This window comes from Rhinoraja longicauda, chromosome 1 (genome assembly GCF_053455715.1).
Source record: "Rhinoraja longicauda isolate Sanriku21f chromosome 1, sRhiLon1.1, whole genome shotgun sequence".
NCBI classification, from domain to species: domain Eukaryota; kingdom Metazoa; phylum Chordata; class Chondrichthyes; order Rajiformes; family Arhynchobatidae; genus Rhinoraja; species Rhinoraja longicauda.
In genome coordinates this window covers 129408216-129426536 of record NC_135953.1, presented here as the reverse complement: position 1 = coordinate 129426536, position 18321 = coordinate 129408216, and the positions used below count along the sequence as shown (strand labels likewise).

General features: G+C 40.9%; 1 protein-coding gene across 5 annotated transcripts in view; it reads right to left on the bottom strand.

The window, feature by feature from the left end:
* LOC144597347 (folliculin-interacting protein 2-like) overlaps positions 1 to 18321 on the bottom strand; it is a 72792-nt gene that overhangs the window by 18040 nt on the left and 36431 nt on the right. For 2 of the 5 annotated variants that reach the window (XM_078406617.1, XM_078406643.1), the window contains 10 exons: positions 17809 to 17909; positions 16545 to 16616; positions 14815 to 14915; positions 14628 to 14717; positions 11913 to 11984; positions 11409 to 11544; positions 11015 to 11176; positions 9810 to 10011; positions 8238 to 8326; positions 1869 to 2015 (listed from right to left, as the gene is read on the bottom strand). In XM_078406617.1, coding sequence (XP_078262743.1) covers positions 1869 to 2015; positions 8238 to 8326; positions 9810 to 10011; positions 11015 to 11176; positions 11409 to 11544; positions 11913 to 11984; positions 14628 to 14717; positions 14815 to 14915; positions 16545 to 16616; positions 17809 to 17909 — 1172 coding nt within the window. Of the gene's footprint in view, positions 1 to 1868; positions 2016 to 8237; positions 8327 to 9809; positions 10012 to 11014; positions 11177 to 11408; positions 11545 to 11912; positions 11985 to 14533; positions 14554 to 14627; positions 14718 to 14814; positions 14916 to 16544; positions 16617 to 17808; positions 17910 to 18321 lie in introns of those variants that run through there. The other 3 variants (XM_078406634.1, XM_078406626.1, XM_078406653.1) reach the window with 3 other exon arrangements.

The window sequence follows — 18321 nt, the reverse complement described above, 5'->3', positions numbered from 1 at the left end:
TTCTTAAATATCTATGAAGCAACCACAATGTCACAAAATCTGGCCTACTCATTCAGTTTGTTCTTTTTAAATGTTTTTTTTTTAATTGCAAGTGACTAGCAGTGCCTAATCCAGTGGTGTTGCAAGTAATTGGATGGATCAGCACCTAATATAGTCATTCCTGGTTTGAACATAGCAAAGTGCAGGCCTGGAAATCAGGAATAAACTGTCTTTTACAGAGTGGCATTTGGCCATTCATAGGTAATGAATAGCCCAACTGAGAAGAAATAAGAACCAGAGCATTTTTTTGTTGTGGTCAGGAGTATGATAAACCACTCTCATAATGGAAATCCAAATAAGACCACAATACCCAGAAAACCTGTACATATTTGGAGAGTATGTCCTAATTATTGTTTCAGAAGGCCCAAGATACACACAATTTAAAAAAACTTAACATAATAATGATATTAAATGATACAGTGAACACGTGACCAGTTCTAGGTATCCAATATGATGGGATCGTCGTTAATAGCCAATTGCCCTATTTTTCCTCAAATTTATATCATGGCAAATCCCGTCATAATTCAAGAAAATCAAAAAGCTTTGAATGTATAGCTGGTTGTTCAACATGAACAAGCCAATCGATTAATATTTTGGATTAAACCAATGAAGCAAAGTAGCCGAAAATGAAGAGGTAGATGACAACAGACCACCTTGTTGATCCTGGGCTAGTTTTCTCTGTGGCCACATTGATCTTTCTTGCCCTCCTCTACCAATCTTGCTAGGAAAACCAGGCAACCAGATCTCTGGTGGGGGGGATCATATGAATAGCCCCTGGACCGTTATAGACAATAGGTGCAGGAGTAGGCCATTTGGCCCTTCGAGCCAGCACCACCATTCAATGTGATCATGGCTGATCATTCTCAATCAGTACCCCGTTCCTGCCTTCTCCCCATACCCCCTGACTCCGCTATCCTTAAGAGCTCTCTCTAGCTCTCGCTTGAATGCATTCAGAGAACTGGCTTCCACTGCCTTCTGAGGCAGAGAATTCCACAGATTTACAACTCTCTGACTGAATTTTTTTTTCCTCATCTCCATTCTAAATGGCCTACCCCTTATTCTTAAACTGTGCCCCCTGGTTCGAGACTCCCCCAATATTGGGAACATGTTTCCTGCCTCTAACATGTCCAACCCCTTAATAATCTTATATGTTTCGATAAGATCCCCTCTCATCCATCTAAATTCCAGTGTATACAAGCCTAGTCGACCAGTCTTTCAACATATGACAGTCCCGCCATTCCGGGAATTAACCTAGAAAACCTACGCTGCACGCCCTCAATAGCAAGAATATCCTTCCTCAAATTTGGAGACCAAAACTGCACACAGTACTCCAGGTGCGGTCTCACTAGGGCCCTGTACAACTTTCTGATAACCAAATACAAATTATAGAAGTTAAATTGAGAAACAAAATACAATCCAGGCAAACCTCTCACCTGCAGTGGCAAGAGACCAGATGCATCAAGCAAGTGACCTCTAGCTTGTCTCAGACTTCTATGCCTGTTTAGGGAAGCACAAAAGTTAGAGACAAGCCTACCTGTGAGGACACCTTTGCTAGAGGTTCTCTGTGTTACCAGTGGCATAAAATATATATTTAAGACCAGTGTGTGAGTGTACACATCCAAAGACCAGTCTGAAGGGTCTCGACCCAAAACGTCACCCATTCCTTCACTCCAGAGATGCTGCCAGTCCCGTTGAGTTACTCCAGCATTTTTGTGTCTATCTAGAGACAATATAAATGCAGGTTTCTAATATTGTACAACTGATCTGTTTTATACCTTGACATCACGAGGTAAAAGTTGACTTAAAAACTGAAGATAATGCATACATACTGATTCTTAGATAATTGCTCGATCAGCAAGGTGAAGTCTCTGACAAAGCGATGGCATAATGTTTCCTTATCTGATGCATTAAACATCATGGTAAGCCATGCAGGCTCAGCAATCCTTGGGGCAGAGTAAAGATTGTATATTGTGGTCCTGAAATGCAGAAACATTTTACTAACATCAGCAGTTTATTGTCACAAAACATTACATGTCAAGTTATCCTTAGCCATATTGACTATGTCATATATACTATCCTTAGTCATTTGTACTCTGTTTACTTATTCTGTTGTGCTGCAGCAAGTAAGAATTTAATTGTTCTATCTGGGACATGTATGACAATAAAACAGTCTTGACTAAATGCACGTTAGCCTTCACATAGTTTTAAAAAAATAAGTTACTTGCTCTGCGCTTGAACATTTGTACTCAGTAACAATCATTTCAGTAATACTATAAGCCCAAATAAAAAACTACCCCAGGATCAAGCAAAGTGGCCCCTTTATTTTTATAGTGATAGGTCTTCCTGAAATTGAGGAAGGTTGATAGATAACTAGAGCTCTGATGATTAGAGGAAGGAGGTGCCAAGATGAAAGAGATGCCAACCACAATATTATTGAATGGCCAGGTGGGGTGGGAGGAAGCAATTATCTACTTCATCCCCCCACATTCAATCACCATAGATTGAAGCTTTTAATGATAAAGTATAAAGAATTGTTTATGGTGTTCAAGGGCTGAAGTAGGTATCGCTGCTTACTTAAGGCAGAGAATAGAGTAATGTAAAGCCCTGCATTGAACACGATTAAGGATATCCATTGGATTATTAACACTGTCACAATTCAGCATTTGGTTGTGGGAAGAACATGGTGGGGTAATAATTGCTTTACCCTGTCAAGTTTCCATTGGATTATAGGTTCTCACTTGAAATATTGCATCAAAGCAAATTTTGAGTTATTTCCAAGGCCACCAGAGCTCACTATATTCCACAGAATCGTGGTTATTATGCCTGTTGAATAACACTAACAAGGGCGGCACGGTGGCGCAGCGGTAAAGTTGCTGCCTTACAGCGAATGCAGCGGCGGAGACTCGGGTTCGATCCTGACTACAGGCGCCGTCTGTACGGAGTTTGTACGTTCTCCCCGTGACCTGCGTGGGTTTTCTCCGAGATCTTCGGTTTCCTCCCACACTCCAAAGACGTACAGGTATGTAGGTTAATTGACTGGGTAAATGTAAAAATTGTCTCTAGTGTGTGTAGGATAGTGTTAATGTGCGGGGATCACTGGGCGGCGCGGACTCGGTGGGCCGAAGGGCCCGTTTCCGCGCTGTATCTCTAAATCTAAATCTAATTCTAAACTACCAATCATCGTTGATCCAACAGTTTGTCAATATTGTATGTAAACAATATCAGAGAATGGGTGCAGAAGAGATTTGTGTGTGACATCATGGTGGAGAGTAGTGAAACACAGATTTTCTGAAGAGTTAATAGAAAACTCCAAATTTAGAAAAAGGCTTTTAATGATAGATTAGGATTAAATGTTGCTGCCTATCAGCAAGGGGCACGGTGGCGCAGTGGTAGAGTTGCTGCCTTACAATGCCAGAGAGCCTGGTTCAATCCTGACTACGGGTGCTGTCTGCACAGAGTTTGTACGTTCTCCCCCTGACCGCGTGGGCTTTCTTTGAGATCTTCAGTTTCCCTGCACACTTCAAAGATGTACAGGTTTGTAGGTTAATTGGCTTGGTATAATTGTAAATTGTCTCTAGTGTATGTATGAAAGTGTTAATGTGTGGGGATCGCTGGTCGGTGCGGACTTAGTGGGCTGAAGGGCCAGTTTCCGTGCTGTATCTCTAAACTAAACTAAATTACTAAATGGAGGAAGGATTGAAAATGCAAAAGGCAAAGTAAAATTTTACAATGTATAAATGTGCCACTGACTCAACAGATCCATGGTACTGCCAATTATATGTAATCCTCCTATCCCTTTCTCCCTCAGTTATCTAATATCTCAAATCCTCATTGCTTCATCATCACCAAGTAGTAGCAGGTTCCAAATTATAATCTCTGCCAAGTAGGTTAATATTTCTTTATTAGTTACCACGTTATCTAAAAACAGGTTAACAGAACATAGAAAACCCTGCCATACATATAATAAAATCAGGCAAGGGTGTTGTTTTAACCGACCCAAAATTAATAAATGAACGCTTTAAGGAGTATTATCAAGAGCTGTATAAATCCAAAGCTAACGGTGATATCAATGCATGGTTAAAAAAGTTGGACATACCAAAATTAGATAGTGCCTCTTGTGAGGCCTTAAACTCAGAACCCTCCTCTGTAGAAATCATGGATGCAATTAGGTCGTTGCAAAACGGCAAGAGCCCTGGGCCAGACGGTTTTGGAGTCGAATTTTATAAGAAGTTTGCTGACCAGGTAACTCCGATCCTGCACAGGATGCTCTCCCACTCAATCGAGTTGAAAAAGCTCCCACCGTCATTGTACAATGCTAATATTTCTCTCTTATTGAAACAAGACAGGGATGAAACCAATCCCTCCTCATACCAACCAATTTCTATGCTTAATTTGGATTTCAAAATTTTTACTAAAATAATGCCGACTAGACTAAATAAGTGTATAGAATCCATTATCCATACGGATCAGACCGGGTTCATCCCCAATAGGTTCTCTTTCTTTAATGTTAGAAGAGTAATGAATATTATGTATCACAAATTCGACAGTTCTTCCAAACAAGCCATTCTGTGTTTAGACGCAGAAAAAGTTTTCGATCAGGTTGAGTGGGGATATTTACTCAGAGTGCTGGAAGAGTTTGGTCTTGGTGCCTCTTTTATTTCCTGGGTACGTCTTATATATGCTCATCCCACCGCTTCCATACTCACAAACCAGGATAGGTCACCCCCTTTTGCCCTTCAGAGGGGTACGCGACAGGGCTGCCCCCTCTCGCCGCTCCTCTTTGCGTTAGCCATTGAGCCGCTGGCAATCGGCATAAGAGGGCATGCGCTTATAAAACCGATAATACTGGGTGGGGTGGAACATAAGATTTCGCTTTATGCGGATGATATTGCCATCTTTGTATCTGACCCTGAACATTCTGTCCCTTACCTATTCCAGCTTATTAATTCCTTTGGCGAGGTCTCAGGTTACACTATAAACTGGCAGAAGAGTGAACTTATATCGATAACAGCAGAATTAGACCCTGTATTCTTAGCCAACATGCAGTTTAAAACAAATCCGGATAGTATAAAATATCTAGGCATTAAAATATCTAAAAACCCCAAGACCCTTTTTAAAATTAACTTTACCGAAAGGTTGAACAAGCTAAAGGAGAACATAGAGAAATGGAGAACGTTGCCTATTTCCTTGATTGGCCGCGTGAACGCAGTAAAGATGGTCTCCCTGCCGAGATTTCTGTATTTATTTCAGAATGTCCCTGTTTTTATCCCCAAATCCTACTTTAAGTTAATCGATTCTATCATTATGCCATTTATTTGGGGATATAAAGCACACAGGATCTCAAAAGCTTATCTTCAAAAAACGAGGGAACATGGGGGACTGGGGTTACCGTGCTTTTTATACTACTATTGGGCGGCCAATGTTAGAGTCATGGTATACTGGCAGTATGCATATGAACGGGGAGTTGGATATGACCTGCCCCCTTGGCTGGCGATTTAAAAAAGCTTAACCCCAAAAACTTCTCTCCCTGCTCTCCTTTTTTCATTACCCAGATCTCTCACCTCTCTTAGAGAGGATCACTTCACTCTGTCCAATGCTCAGAGAATATGGCACCAAATTAGGAAAGCTTGTGAGCTTCCGAATACGTCAATGCACGCCCCAATCTGGCATAACCACGCTTTCCCCCCATCATTTACAGACACAGCATTCAGAGAATGGAGCTGTAAAGGGATAGTTACAATAAAAGATCTTTACATAAATAGACACTTTGCATCATTTGATCAGCTACAATCCAAGTTCTCATTGCCCAAAACTCAATTCTTCAGGTACTTACAGCTGAGAAATTATGTTCGACAAAACAATTCGCTTTGAGTCCCTGCCCGAAGACGACTCGTTGTCCAAAAATTTTGTTGGGTCCCCCGGAAGCAAAGAACCTAATCTCATCTTTTGTAGGTATCTTTTCAAACAAACTAGATAAATCTACTTTAAAAATAAAACAAACCTGGGAAGAAGACCTTAACATTGAAATTGATGACGATGTCTGGAAGGTAGTACTGAAAAGTATAAAATCCTGTTCTATTAATTCTAGGCTACAACTGATTCAATTCAAGGTTATACACAGATTACACTACTCTAAGGTTAAGCTGCATAAAATCTTTCCTGATCTCTCACCTTTGTGTAATAGATGCAAGACCGCTGAGGGTACACTCGCTCACCACTTTTGGACTTGTCCAAAACTTCACAACTTTTGGTGTCTTTTATTTCAATGGTACTCTACTGTTTTAAACGTCACTTTAACTCCGGACCCTGAAACTGCTCTATTCGGGTATTCCACAACGCTCGAGAAGCTAGACCATAATGCTCGCACAATCTTGGTTTATGGTATGGTAATTGCCAACAGATGTATTTTGAAACTATGGAAATCAGACTTTGCTCCTCAGTTTGAGACTTGGTTAAGAGAATTAATGGGCATATTACACGTAGAGAGGTTGAGATATGAATTGTCTGGCAACCCTCAAAAGTTCTTCAACATATGGAACCCAGTGCTGCAGCATATTAAGGACAAGTAAAACTATCCCCTCAATGCCACATGCTTTTGTACCTTCTTTGAATCCAGCAGTGAAAATACTGAAATATTTGACTTGTGAAAATTACCTTGCCTCATGTTTTTGTGCTTTTGTCTTTTTTGTCACATTGTAGTTACGTTTTTTTTTTAAAATGTATTTTTATTTATTTATTTGTTTGTTTTATGATTATGTAGGGAAGGGGAGGGATGGGGTTTACTGTTGTTGTTATATGCACTGTAATCAATTAAATAAAAAATAAAAAAAATAAAAAAATAAAATAAAAAAGAAACAATTAAACCTGAACGATATTATAAAAATAGACTAATGTCTGTAAAAGATAAGGTCTTTGCATGCAAACTCAGATTCAACTAACTGAATGAGCCGATCTGTCATTTTAAATGGTGATAAAAGATCAAACCAAATCACTGCAAATTCCAACGGGATCCCACAAGTGGCCACATCTTCCGATCACCCCTTTCTGCTTTCCGCAGAGACCGTTCCCTCCGCAACTCTCTGGTCAACTCATCCCATCCCACCCAAACCACTCCCTTCCCAGGTACTTTCCCCAGCAACCGCAGGAGATGCAACACCTGTCCCTTTACCTCCCCCCTCGACTCCATCCAAGGACCCAAACAGCCTTTTCAGGTGAGGCAGAGGTTCACTTGCACCTCCTCCAACTTCATCTACTGTATCCGCTGTTCCAGGTGTCAATTCCTGTACATCGGCGAGACCAAGCGCAGGCTCGACGATCATTTCGCTGAACACCTCTGCTCAGTCCACCTTAACCTAGCTGATCTCCCGGTTGCTCAGCACTTTAATTCCCCCTCCCATTCCCAATCTGACCTTTCTGTCCTGGGCCTCCTCCATTGTCAGAGTGAGGCCCAGTGGAAATTGGAGGAACAGCACCTCATATTTCGCTTGGGTAGCTTTCACCCCAGCGGTATGAACATTGACTTCTTTAACTTCAAATAGCCCTTGCTTTCCCTCTCTCTCCATCCCCTCCCCAGTTCTCCCACCAGTCTTATCATCCCCGACTACATTCTCTCTCTCCAGCCCACTCTCCTGACATCAGTCTGAAGAAGGGTCTCGACCCGAAACGTCACCCATTCCTTGTCTCCAGAGATGCTACCTGTCCCACTGAGTTACTCTAGCATTTTGTGTCTACCACTTTAAATCTCCTTGGGTTTTCAATTACAGTGCCGTGTTCAAGACTTCCACCCTGCTCATCAGTCCTAAACTATGAATATGGGCTCCTAAGATTCATATCAAGCATCTTAGAAATAAAATAAGTTTGTTGTAATTTTTGCCACCTCTCATATCCTGGTTCCAAAGACATAAATCATAAGTTACAAAAAAATGTAAAATTGCATAACCTCCCTTTGATTTAGGACAGGGAATACCAATTTTGTCATTTACTGACCTCAAACTGTTATTTGTCGATTACAATATCAATGACCAAATATTTACTGAGTAATTCTAGTAATTAATCAGTCCACGTGGGAAATAATACAGAATCAATAACTTTAAGACTTGATTTACACTAAGGTGTTTTTCTTTGGAGGGTGTCTGGAGGCGTGAATGTGGCAGAATACTACCCATGAACAAAATTATACAATCCCCTTCAAATCTTACCTGAATTCTCCCAAGCCCTCCATTACCCGGCTGATGTAAGTTTGCACTCTCTGGGTAGACTCTGCAATCTTTCTGGAGGAAATCATTGCCTAACAAAAATAATGAAATGATGATGCACATTTAAAAGACTCAAGACTCAATATGCAGTGTCAATAACCTGAACATTCCTGACCACATATTACTCTAATTGCTGTGACACAAACAGAACGACAATTCAAGCTACAGAAAGATGCTCTCATGATAGAGCGAAGGGAGTTTCTATGCTGTACGACTGCACGGTTTGTGGGAGATATTTGGACTTCGCAACAGGACATGCATACTTGAGTAAGTGGGAAAAGTTTGCAAATGGAGTTTAACATAGGAAAGTGCAGTCATGCAGTTTGGTAAGAGGAAATAAAAGGCAGGCTGTTATCTAAATGGAGAGGGGCTTCAAATAATTGCACTTCAGAGGAATCTGTGTTCTTGTGCATGAAACAAAAGTTAACGTAGTGCAGCAAGTAATTGAAATGGTACATTGGCCTTGATTACTTGTTGGTTGGAGTATAAAAACAGAATTTATTATACAGGGTATTGGTAAGGCTACATGAAGTATGGTACAGAGTTTTGTTTCCCTTATTTAATAATATATTAGCCCTGGAGGCTGTCCACAAGGATAGGTCCCAGGAGGTATGGGATATCTTACCAGAAAATTGTAACGTTAGATCTGTATTTTTTTTAGATTTAGAGATACAGCGCGGAAACAGGCCCTTCGGCCCACCGAGTCCGCGCCGCCCATCGATCCCCGCACATTAACATTATCCTACACATATTAGGGACAATTTTTACATTTACCCAGTCAATTAACCTACAAACTTGTATGTCTTTGGGGTGTGGGAGGAAACCGAAGATCTCGGAGAAAACTCACGCAGGTCACGGGGAGAACGTACAAACTCCGTACAGACGGCGCCTGTAGTCAGGATCGAACCCGAGTCTCCGGCGCTGAATTCGCTGTAAGGCAGCAACTCTACCGCTGCGCCACCGTGCCGCATTATTTGGAGTATGGAAGAATTAAGGGTTATCTTATTGAAACACAAGATCCTAAGAGGGGTGATAAGGTAAACATTGAGATGTTTCCACTCTACAAGGGAGTAGTCATTTAAAGCTGTGGTTCAAGGCAATTTAATCCGACAGATGTTGGTGGTTCTCTGGAATTATCTGTCCCAGAGGGTTGTGGAGACTAGATTACTAGGTATTTAAAGAATTAAATACAATTTCAAAAGATCAGGAAATTGAGGGCTATGGGGGAATGCATGGAAAAGGAGGTGACGACTAGAACAGGTCAGCAATGATTTTGAATGGCATGGTATCCTTGCAGGACCAAGTACCCTGTTCTTGTTCCTAATTTCTAGTACTGCGATCTCCTTTAAGAACTCCTAAATCAATTCAATAAAAGTTATTGTCAATACATGCAAAATAATGTCACTCCGCTAAAAATAGTTTTGTTGTTAGTCTATTACTAGGGGAAATAAAATGAAGTGCATTCTCATCAATAAAATGAAGAGAAAAATAATGTGAAAAGTAACAACTTCGTACCTTCTCAATTGCACTCTTCAGCTTGTTCAGGTGAGCCTCGAAGAGGGGGAAATGCGAGAAAAAGAACTCCTGAAAAGTTCTGTTCTCCTCTTCCTTCTCAGACAAAGAGAAAACAACACTGACTGCAATCTTCTTCCGCCAGACCATCTGTGGATTTGAAGTGCAGCTCTCATCTGCCATCATAAATGTCTCTTCAGCTGACCTTGTAATGAAGTACACATTCAGCAGAAACAACAACAAAATTTGTTACAGAAACATAAACATGAAAATATTCATTTCCGCATGAAGGAGAATGGACAGCCCCTACAATCAAAAATAGTTCAGAGCCAAACAAGCAAGAATTCTCAGCCCCAACATGCCTTCAAAATCTCCTGGAACCCACGTAACCAATAGTGAGAAGGTAATCCCACATTACAATTTATTCATCCATGCTTTTCTATTGACATTGAAGAATATTTTCAAGTACTGCAGATTCAGATTTACCAAAAAAGACAGTGTTCGAGTAACTTAGTGGGTCAGGCAGCATCTTTGGCGACCATGGATAAATGATAGTCGGGTCAAGACCTTCTTCAGGCAGATTGAGGGTGGAGTGGAAGAGGAGTGGTGGTGAGGAAAGAAAGCTGGAAGACAGGAGAGGCAGGATGAAGCTTGCCAAGTGGAAGGTTGATTCAGGTTAGCGTGGTCCGATAAGCAGATGGTTGGACAAAGGCCAGAGAAGAAAAGGCAGAAGGTACGAGGCAAAAGGATTGAAGAATTGCGAATTGTGAAGTTGGAGGAAGGAATGTAGATGGAAGGGGAGGGGGTGTGGAGAAAGAGGTTGATCCCAGATGAGACATGGGGTGGGGTTGTTGTGTAACTACCTAAATTTGACAAATTCGATGTTCATACCCTTTGGGTTGTTAGCTATCCAAGCGGGGTATTTTCAGGTGGTACTTTGAGATCCATAAGATAATTTATACATGGCATTCCCATAGCATTTGAGGTGAGAGAGATCATGGGTTCGGGGGGGGGATATTGCAGATGGTGTAGAAATTAAAGAGCTGTACACACCCAGGCAAGCAGAATTTGTTTTAGATTTAGAGATACAGCGCAGAAACCAGGCCCTTCGGCCCACCGGGTCCGAGCCGCCCAGCGATCCCCGCACATTAACACTATCCTACTCCCACTAGGGACAATTTTTACATTTGCCCAGCCAATTAACCTACATACCTGTACGTCTTTGGAGTGTGGGAGGAAACCGAAGATCTCGGAGAAAACCCACGCAGGTCACTGGGAGAACGTACAAACTCCGTACAGTACAGCGCCCGTAGTCAGGATCGAACCCGAGTCTCCGGCGCTGCATTCGTTGTAAGGCAGCAACTCTACCACTGCGCCAGAGAGCACATAATCACACCAGTTGTTCCTAATAACAATCCCATTAATATAGCACCTTTCACATTGTGACCAAACCCAAGAAGCATAATACGAATGTTACATCGTCATGATATGCTACATGTGGCCATTAGTTTACAAAGTATTTTAATGACACAAAGTTAACAGCTTCTTCCTTCTGAGACTGTTTTTAACCAAGGATGGTCACATTGCAAACGTTACACCTACCATCTGGGAAGAATGCCATTTTCAAGGTTGGTGGTCTGACTGCGCAGCCAGCGACGCTGAAAACTACTGGCACAATTACTGGAAAAGGAAGAGCTTGGAGAAGGGAATGGTGTATTTAAGAGACTGCTCAGGGAAGCTGCAAGGTGGAACAACAAAACAAAAGCATTTAGTTAGTTAGAAACTTCAACTTTTGAATGCTTCAAACAGAATGTAAACAGAAACAGATTTTCCCACAGCACCCATTTAATTTCTGAAGAAAAATGATTTCATGGATCTGGGGGATTAAAAATCCACCTCAAAACCCAGAAAGCAGAAAGTGCTTTAATCTATCATTTAACCTCTTTTACATTGGATTTTGAATTTCATAAACATTTACAGAGTAAACAATCCTTTGCTTTCAGTCATTTTTCCTTGAAACCAATAAACTACCAACGCTGTGGTTAAGAACTTGCATTCATTTGGTCACAAGAAATAAAAGATACCAGTAATTAAAAATATCTCTACCTGACCGTGCTATGCCACTGTCTCCATCTTCATTTGGACCTCGGCTTGGCATATCAACTGGCGTACTGTGAGCTGAAGACAAAATGTTTAATTAGGACCTTCAGAATAAAAAAAAGAACTCTGATCATAGTTAACTTCTATTCCCACGAGTTGAGCAGTACTGAAAAAGAGCAGTTGGCCAAAATGGAAAATATTTTGACATTGAAGGCATGTTAACATCAATGGGCCAGATTACGCATGACCCAGCCTGCATCTCACATTCACCTCCCACAGGATTTTTATAGCCTCATTTAACTTTTGCAGCTACATGGCTCTCCAGCCAAGCTGAGTGGAGAGTAGATCTTAGGCACCATCAGCTCGCAAAGTACAAACGTTCAAAATTTAATTGTGGAGATTCTGCACAGAACAATCATTGCTAACCACATACAGCAATCTCTGATAACATGGTGATAAACAAACAAATAAAATAACAAATTTAACCGATGTTTCGTTAAACGCTGTGTCATTTTACTCCTAATTTGCCTTGGTGTCAAGGAATAAAAAATATAAATGACTCCAACATCTGGAACATTTTTTCCTGCATCCAGCCTGTCCAATCCCGGTGAGTGAGCGAGATCGTTACGATTTTCTTTTGCATCGTAACTTCTACCGGAGCTGCTCCTCAAGCGGGAATATGTCGCACTTCCCAAACCATGAGTTATTCTTGGTTTTCTCAATCGTTCTTGGATTGTCGACGATGCAAAAGAAAAACAAACGTTTGAGTGAATGGATTGCTGCTTTGTGCGGGAGGTGGCTACAGTCCAGCATGTCAATGGATGACCACTGTAAACTTGACGCTGCTGTTCGTGCAGCGATTAGACAGCTGCAGAGGTCAGCGTCCAGCAGAGCGGTTTATCTGATCAAACCCTCCCTGTAATATCACCCAGAAACACATCACTCCGGTAGACACAAAATGCTGGAGTAACTCAGTGGGACAGACAGCGTCTCTGGAGAGAAGGAATGGCTGACGTTTTGGGTAGAGACCCTTCTTCAGACTTCTTCTGAAGGGTCTTGATTCAAAACTCGGGTCAGTTCTGGGGTTTAAAATAGTACTCCCTTCCACATCGTTTTTGATTGGAAATTAATTACACAGGCTGATTGCCAGCGAGTTGAGAGGGTGACCACGCCGCCGACTTCAATAGCGTAAACCTACGCGTGAGAGACATTTACATCGTATTCACTTTCATTCAATAACCCGCGCTGTTTAAAAATCAAATAGCCTGTATTGCCGGGTTTCCAGAGACATAAGAGGCAGAGAAGGGACGGACAAGGCTTACTAGGGATTCCCCGCCTTCACCGAGGGTACATTCCCATGTCAGTGTCCGCTCGATGATAGACACAAAATGCTGGAGTAACTCAGCGGGACAGGCAGCATCTCTGGAGTCTGAAGAAGGGTCTCGACCCGAAACGTCAGCCATTCCTTCTCTCCAGAGATGCTGCCTGTCCTAAGTTACTCCAGCATTTTGTGTCTACTGGAGTGATGTGTTTCTGGGTGATATTACAGGGAGGGTTTAATCAGATAAACCGTTCCGTTGGATGCTGACCTCTGCAGCTGTCGAAGCTGATGTTCGTGCAGCGATTAAAGTTTACAGTGGACATTGACATTCCGGACTGTAGCCACCGCCCGCACAAAGCAGCAATTCATTCATTCAAATGTTTGTTTGTTTTTTTTGCATCGCCGACAATCCAGGAACGATTGAAAAAAACAAGAATAACTCATGGTTTGGGAAGTGCGACATATTCCCGCATGAGGAGCAGCTCCTCAAGCACGAGTTGCAATGCAAAAGAAAATCGTCACGATCTCGCTCACTCACCGAAGCATAAAGCAATAAAACCTACAAAATCATTGTAGTTTTGTACAAATTAACCATAAATACACCTAATTAATATTGCAAGCAGTATTTCCTTATCTCGAAGCAGCAAAACTGGAAACTACGGATGAAACACAGGGCTGTATACACACAGCAGCTCAGCCGGCAAGAATGCTTAGCACAAGTAACCTATGACCTGTGCATGTGCAGTCGAGATACCAAACTCGCTTGTTGATATCTCCGTTTGGAGCTTGTCTGGGTACAAAAATCCTGCGGTAAAATTTTAGATGTGCAATCTTCCACTTTGTGTAGAACAAATTAAGCTGACAATACAATCAACATGCAGAACCATGCAATGTCTAAAACGAAAAATCTTTTACAAATTCAGTGTCGTTAGTAAATTCAAATCTAAGCAGTCAATTGGCTAGTAAGAATTCTTTTCATTTCATGTCCTGTATATACACAAATAAAATACATACTCTTCAGATTAGTTAAGCACACAACCAAACATTGCATAATTAAAGATGAGACAAAACAGTGGTGGAAAGCATTGTCATTTGGAGCCAAAAACTGAAAACAGCATTCTTGTATCAATCAATCCACCTGTTAAAACTGCTGTTGAATGCATAGGCAGAATTCATTAACTTAAGAAATTTTCTATTTCTTCAACTATGCAAATTGCATTTGCAAAAGCACAATTTTAGCAATGAATTTTGCATTAAAACAGGGAACATACACTTCCGAATCAGTTTTATTAAATGCATTTATAACCTTTCTGCCTTTGTATTCTGCTATGCATCTCAACAAGACCAGATAATCAGCATGCTCATTGTGTTCCCACACTCTGCTCAGCATTCCACAGAACCTGCAAAGAAAGAAGCGCTTCTGATGAGATGGAGCGACCCCAGATCTACGGGACACAGTAACAGTTTGCTGCCACAAACCACCAAACGACCTGTCGATATAAAACAAAGGGTAAAACAAGAATGACTACACAGGTAAAAATAGAAATGAAAACTGGAAATAATTAAAATGTTGAAGACCATCCTTACCCAAATTATTGCAAGCATGGAAAATTCTGCCACCATTCTGACCAGGACAAGGATTTCCAGCAGTGTTTTCCTGGTTGATATATTCAAAGCTATCATGTAGCCTGTAAAACATTGGTCCAACGCATGAAAGCATACAAACAGCATATTTATGAACGAGTTAAATGATTAAAAAAGCTAATAATTCATCTGGAGATACCTGCAAACTCCAACATCAGAAGTCTTAGCTTTGATCGACAGTTGTACTCTATTATAAATACCCTCTTTAAAACGTATGAAGAAAATATTCAAGAAGGTTGTTACGAGTTACTAGCTTGAATAATATCAACATATAATTTTAACCAATTGAAAGGAAGCATTTTAATATTGGCATGAGTAACACCAGATTTGTTTCACTCCTTGCCCAGGGCTAAGGAAATCTAATTAAATACTCTATTTTTTGTTCAATCGCATTGTCTCAAAGAAACTTGGTTGCAGGGTGTAACTTGATCCAAAAAAATCTTTACCAAAAGCAATCCTCGTCCTTATGTCAGTGAAGCTAACCCATTGAAGACATCCTGATGTATGGTATCACGGTTGAGTCAAACACAAGGGAGAGACACAGAATCATACACATTGCTTTACAGACTCAGGAAGCCATTCCTCCCATTGTCTCACTGAGGATTTAAGCTTTTAGGCTGATAACTTCCTAATAGCTCAACGCAAAACATTAAATGTAAACACATCTTTCGATAGACATCATTCCACTGCTGAATTTTTCTACCATTTTCTGTTCTTATGTCAGATTTCCAGTTTCCACATTATTATGCCAACATGTGATATTCACCTTTGACTATTGCATCATTCAGCTCAAATGCAGCAAGACTTTCCATGCTTAAAAAACACGGATGGAAAGATATTAAATATTGGATCTTACGCTCATTGAATCATACAGCATGGAAACAGGCCTCTCTGCCCACCATGCCCCATCTACATTCATCAGACCTGCCTGCTTTTGGCCCATATCATTCTAACCCTGCCCTATACATGCACCAATCCAATTGTTTCCTAAATGTTGCGATAGTCCCTGCCACAACTACCACATCTGGCAGCTCGTTTCATACACCCACCACCCTTTGTATGGAAAAAGTTACCCTTCAGGTTCCAATTACATTTCTCCCTCTCTCTCACCTTTAACCTATATCGTCTGGCTTTTGATTCCCCTACTCCGAGCAAGAGACTGTGCGTCTATCCAATCTATTCCTCTCATACTGCTCAACAAATTGAGTTTAATTTAATACATAACACTTGATTTTCAAAAATGTTTCACAAAAGGGCAACTAAATATGACAGAGGTCTGTGGAATTCGAACAAAACACAAGGCGATAAATTACATTGCCACGGAAATCAATAATTAATTGCAATTGCTTTGTTGAGGTACTAACAACAAATATCCTCGGGAATAAGAGTTAGAACTGTAGTTTTCACTACTGATCTCGATGACAACGTAATTTAAACAAGTTTGGTGACACAAAGGCACGGAGCATAAATGAACGTTTTCAGCTTTATTTGAAAGCTTTGTGAAAATGCACCTATATCTATCATCTAACATCTTATCATATATAAATCTAGACAGTATCTGAAGAGATGTTTTAAATATCTAATCATACATTTTAATACCAGAGATAAAAACATTTTCAATCAAGTATGAATTATATATTTCCCTGCAAGTAGGTACTCTAGTAGAATCTTACATGTTCGAACTTCCACCAGCAGAGCCCACCTTGGCAGAGAAAACTTTACTGATCATCAGCTGAGGAGGAGAGCTGAATAGAAAAATACAAAATACTTCAATAATACAAATATAATATGTCAAAGGCAATATTACCATTCTGCTGAAATTCATATTAGGAAAGACATCTGTGGTGGTTTGCAGCTATAATTCTTACACATCAATAATTTGTATTCAACTCATGTATCTGCAATATATTGCTAATTTATCAGAAATGTCACACTGTTGTGACAAATGATCCTGCCTTCTCCATTATCTTGCAGTATAGAGCAAGCTCTGGTTTATTACAGATGCAATTTCTATGGAATAATTTCCCATGGACTGCACCGAAAGCAACTGAGCGAAATCATAGGTATCACAAAATGCTGGAGTAACTCAGCGGGTCAGGCAGCATCTCAGGAGAGAAGGAATGGGTGACATTTCGGGTCGAGATCCTTCTTCAGACTGATGTCAGGGGAGGGGGCGGGACAATGAATGGATGTAGTTGGAGACAGGAAGACAGTGGGAGAACTGGGGAGGAGAAAGAGAGGGACAGATGAGCTACCTAAAGTTAGATAAATCAATGTTCATACCACTGGGGTGTATACTGCCCAAGCGAAATACGAGGTGCTGTTCCTCCAATTTGCTGTGGGCCTCATTATGACAATGGAGGAGGCTCATGACAGAAAGGTCAGACTAGGAGTGAGAGGGGGAGTTGAAGTGCTGAGCCACCAGGAGATCAGGTTGGTTAAGGTGGACTGAGCAAAGGTGTTGAGCAAAATGATTGCCGAGCCTGCGTCTGGTCTCGCCGATGTAGAGAAGTTGACATCTGGAACAGCGGATACAATAGATGAGGTTGGAGGAGGTGCAAGTGAACCTCTGCCTCACCTGGAACGACTGCTTGGGTCCTTAGATGGAGTCGAGGGGGGAGGTTAATGGACAGGTGCTGCATCTCCTGGGGAGGGGGTGGTTTGGGTGGGAAGAGACGAGTGGACCAGGGAGTTACGGAGGGAATAGTCTCTGCGAAAAGCAGAAAGGGGAGGAGATGGGAAGATGTGGCCAGTAGCGGGATCCCATTGATCCCATCCTGAGCAATATCATAGTGTCGCAAAATAATTGTTTATAATTGCAAGGACATGGAAGACTTCAATGCAATGGTTGTTTCAATACGTCAAACTAAATTAATTTCAGCGCTTAAAAATGTAAACGCATAGAACATAAGATGACCTCTCTGATATGTTGCTTACCGTATGTGATGTATTTTCAGTGTAGAACCTTTGTAACTCATTGCAACAGAGCCGAACATCATTTCTCCAAGCATTTTGACATCAGATGCAGGCCGAGAATACTGCAAACAAGAGCTCATGTGGATAATAGTCATACAGGTCAACAAATAAAGAAAAATTCCCCCTTTCTTATTAAAAAAACCCTATAATCCAGGAGTAAAAAAAACTATAATCCAGGAGAACAAGTGATGTTCTCATGTTTGAAACATTATTACAATCCAAAGTAAAATGGCGGTTTCCCACAAAGGCAGCCATATTCTATGAGAATTAGGCTCTGAAACAGACTTCAATCTCATGACATTAGGGCTTGATTTTTCCTGTTTTTAACTGTTAATCAAGGACACCTCAAAAGATGAACTTTAAAGAAAAACAAAAATAGAATTATAATATTTTATATTTTATTGGAAACCAAGTTTAATTTCAGGAATTTCCTTTTGGTGCCTTTTAACGTGAAGATCTCATGCATTGGCTACA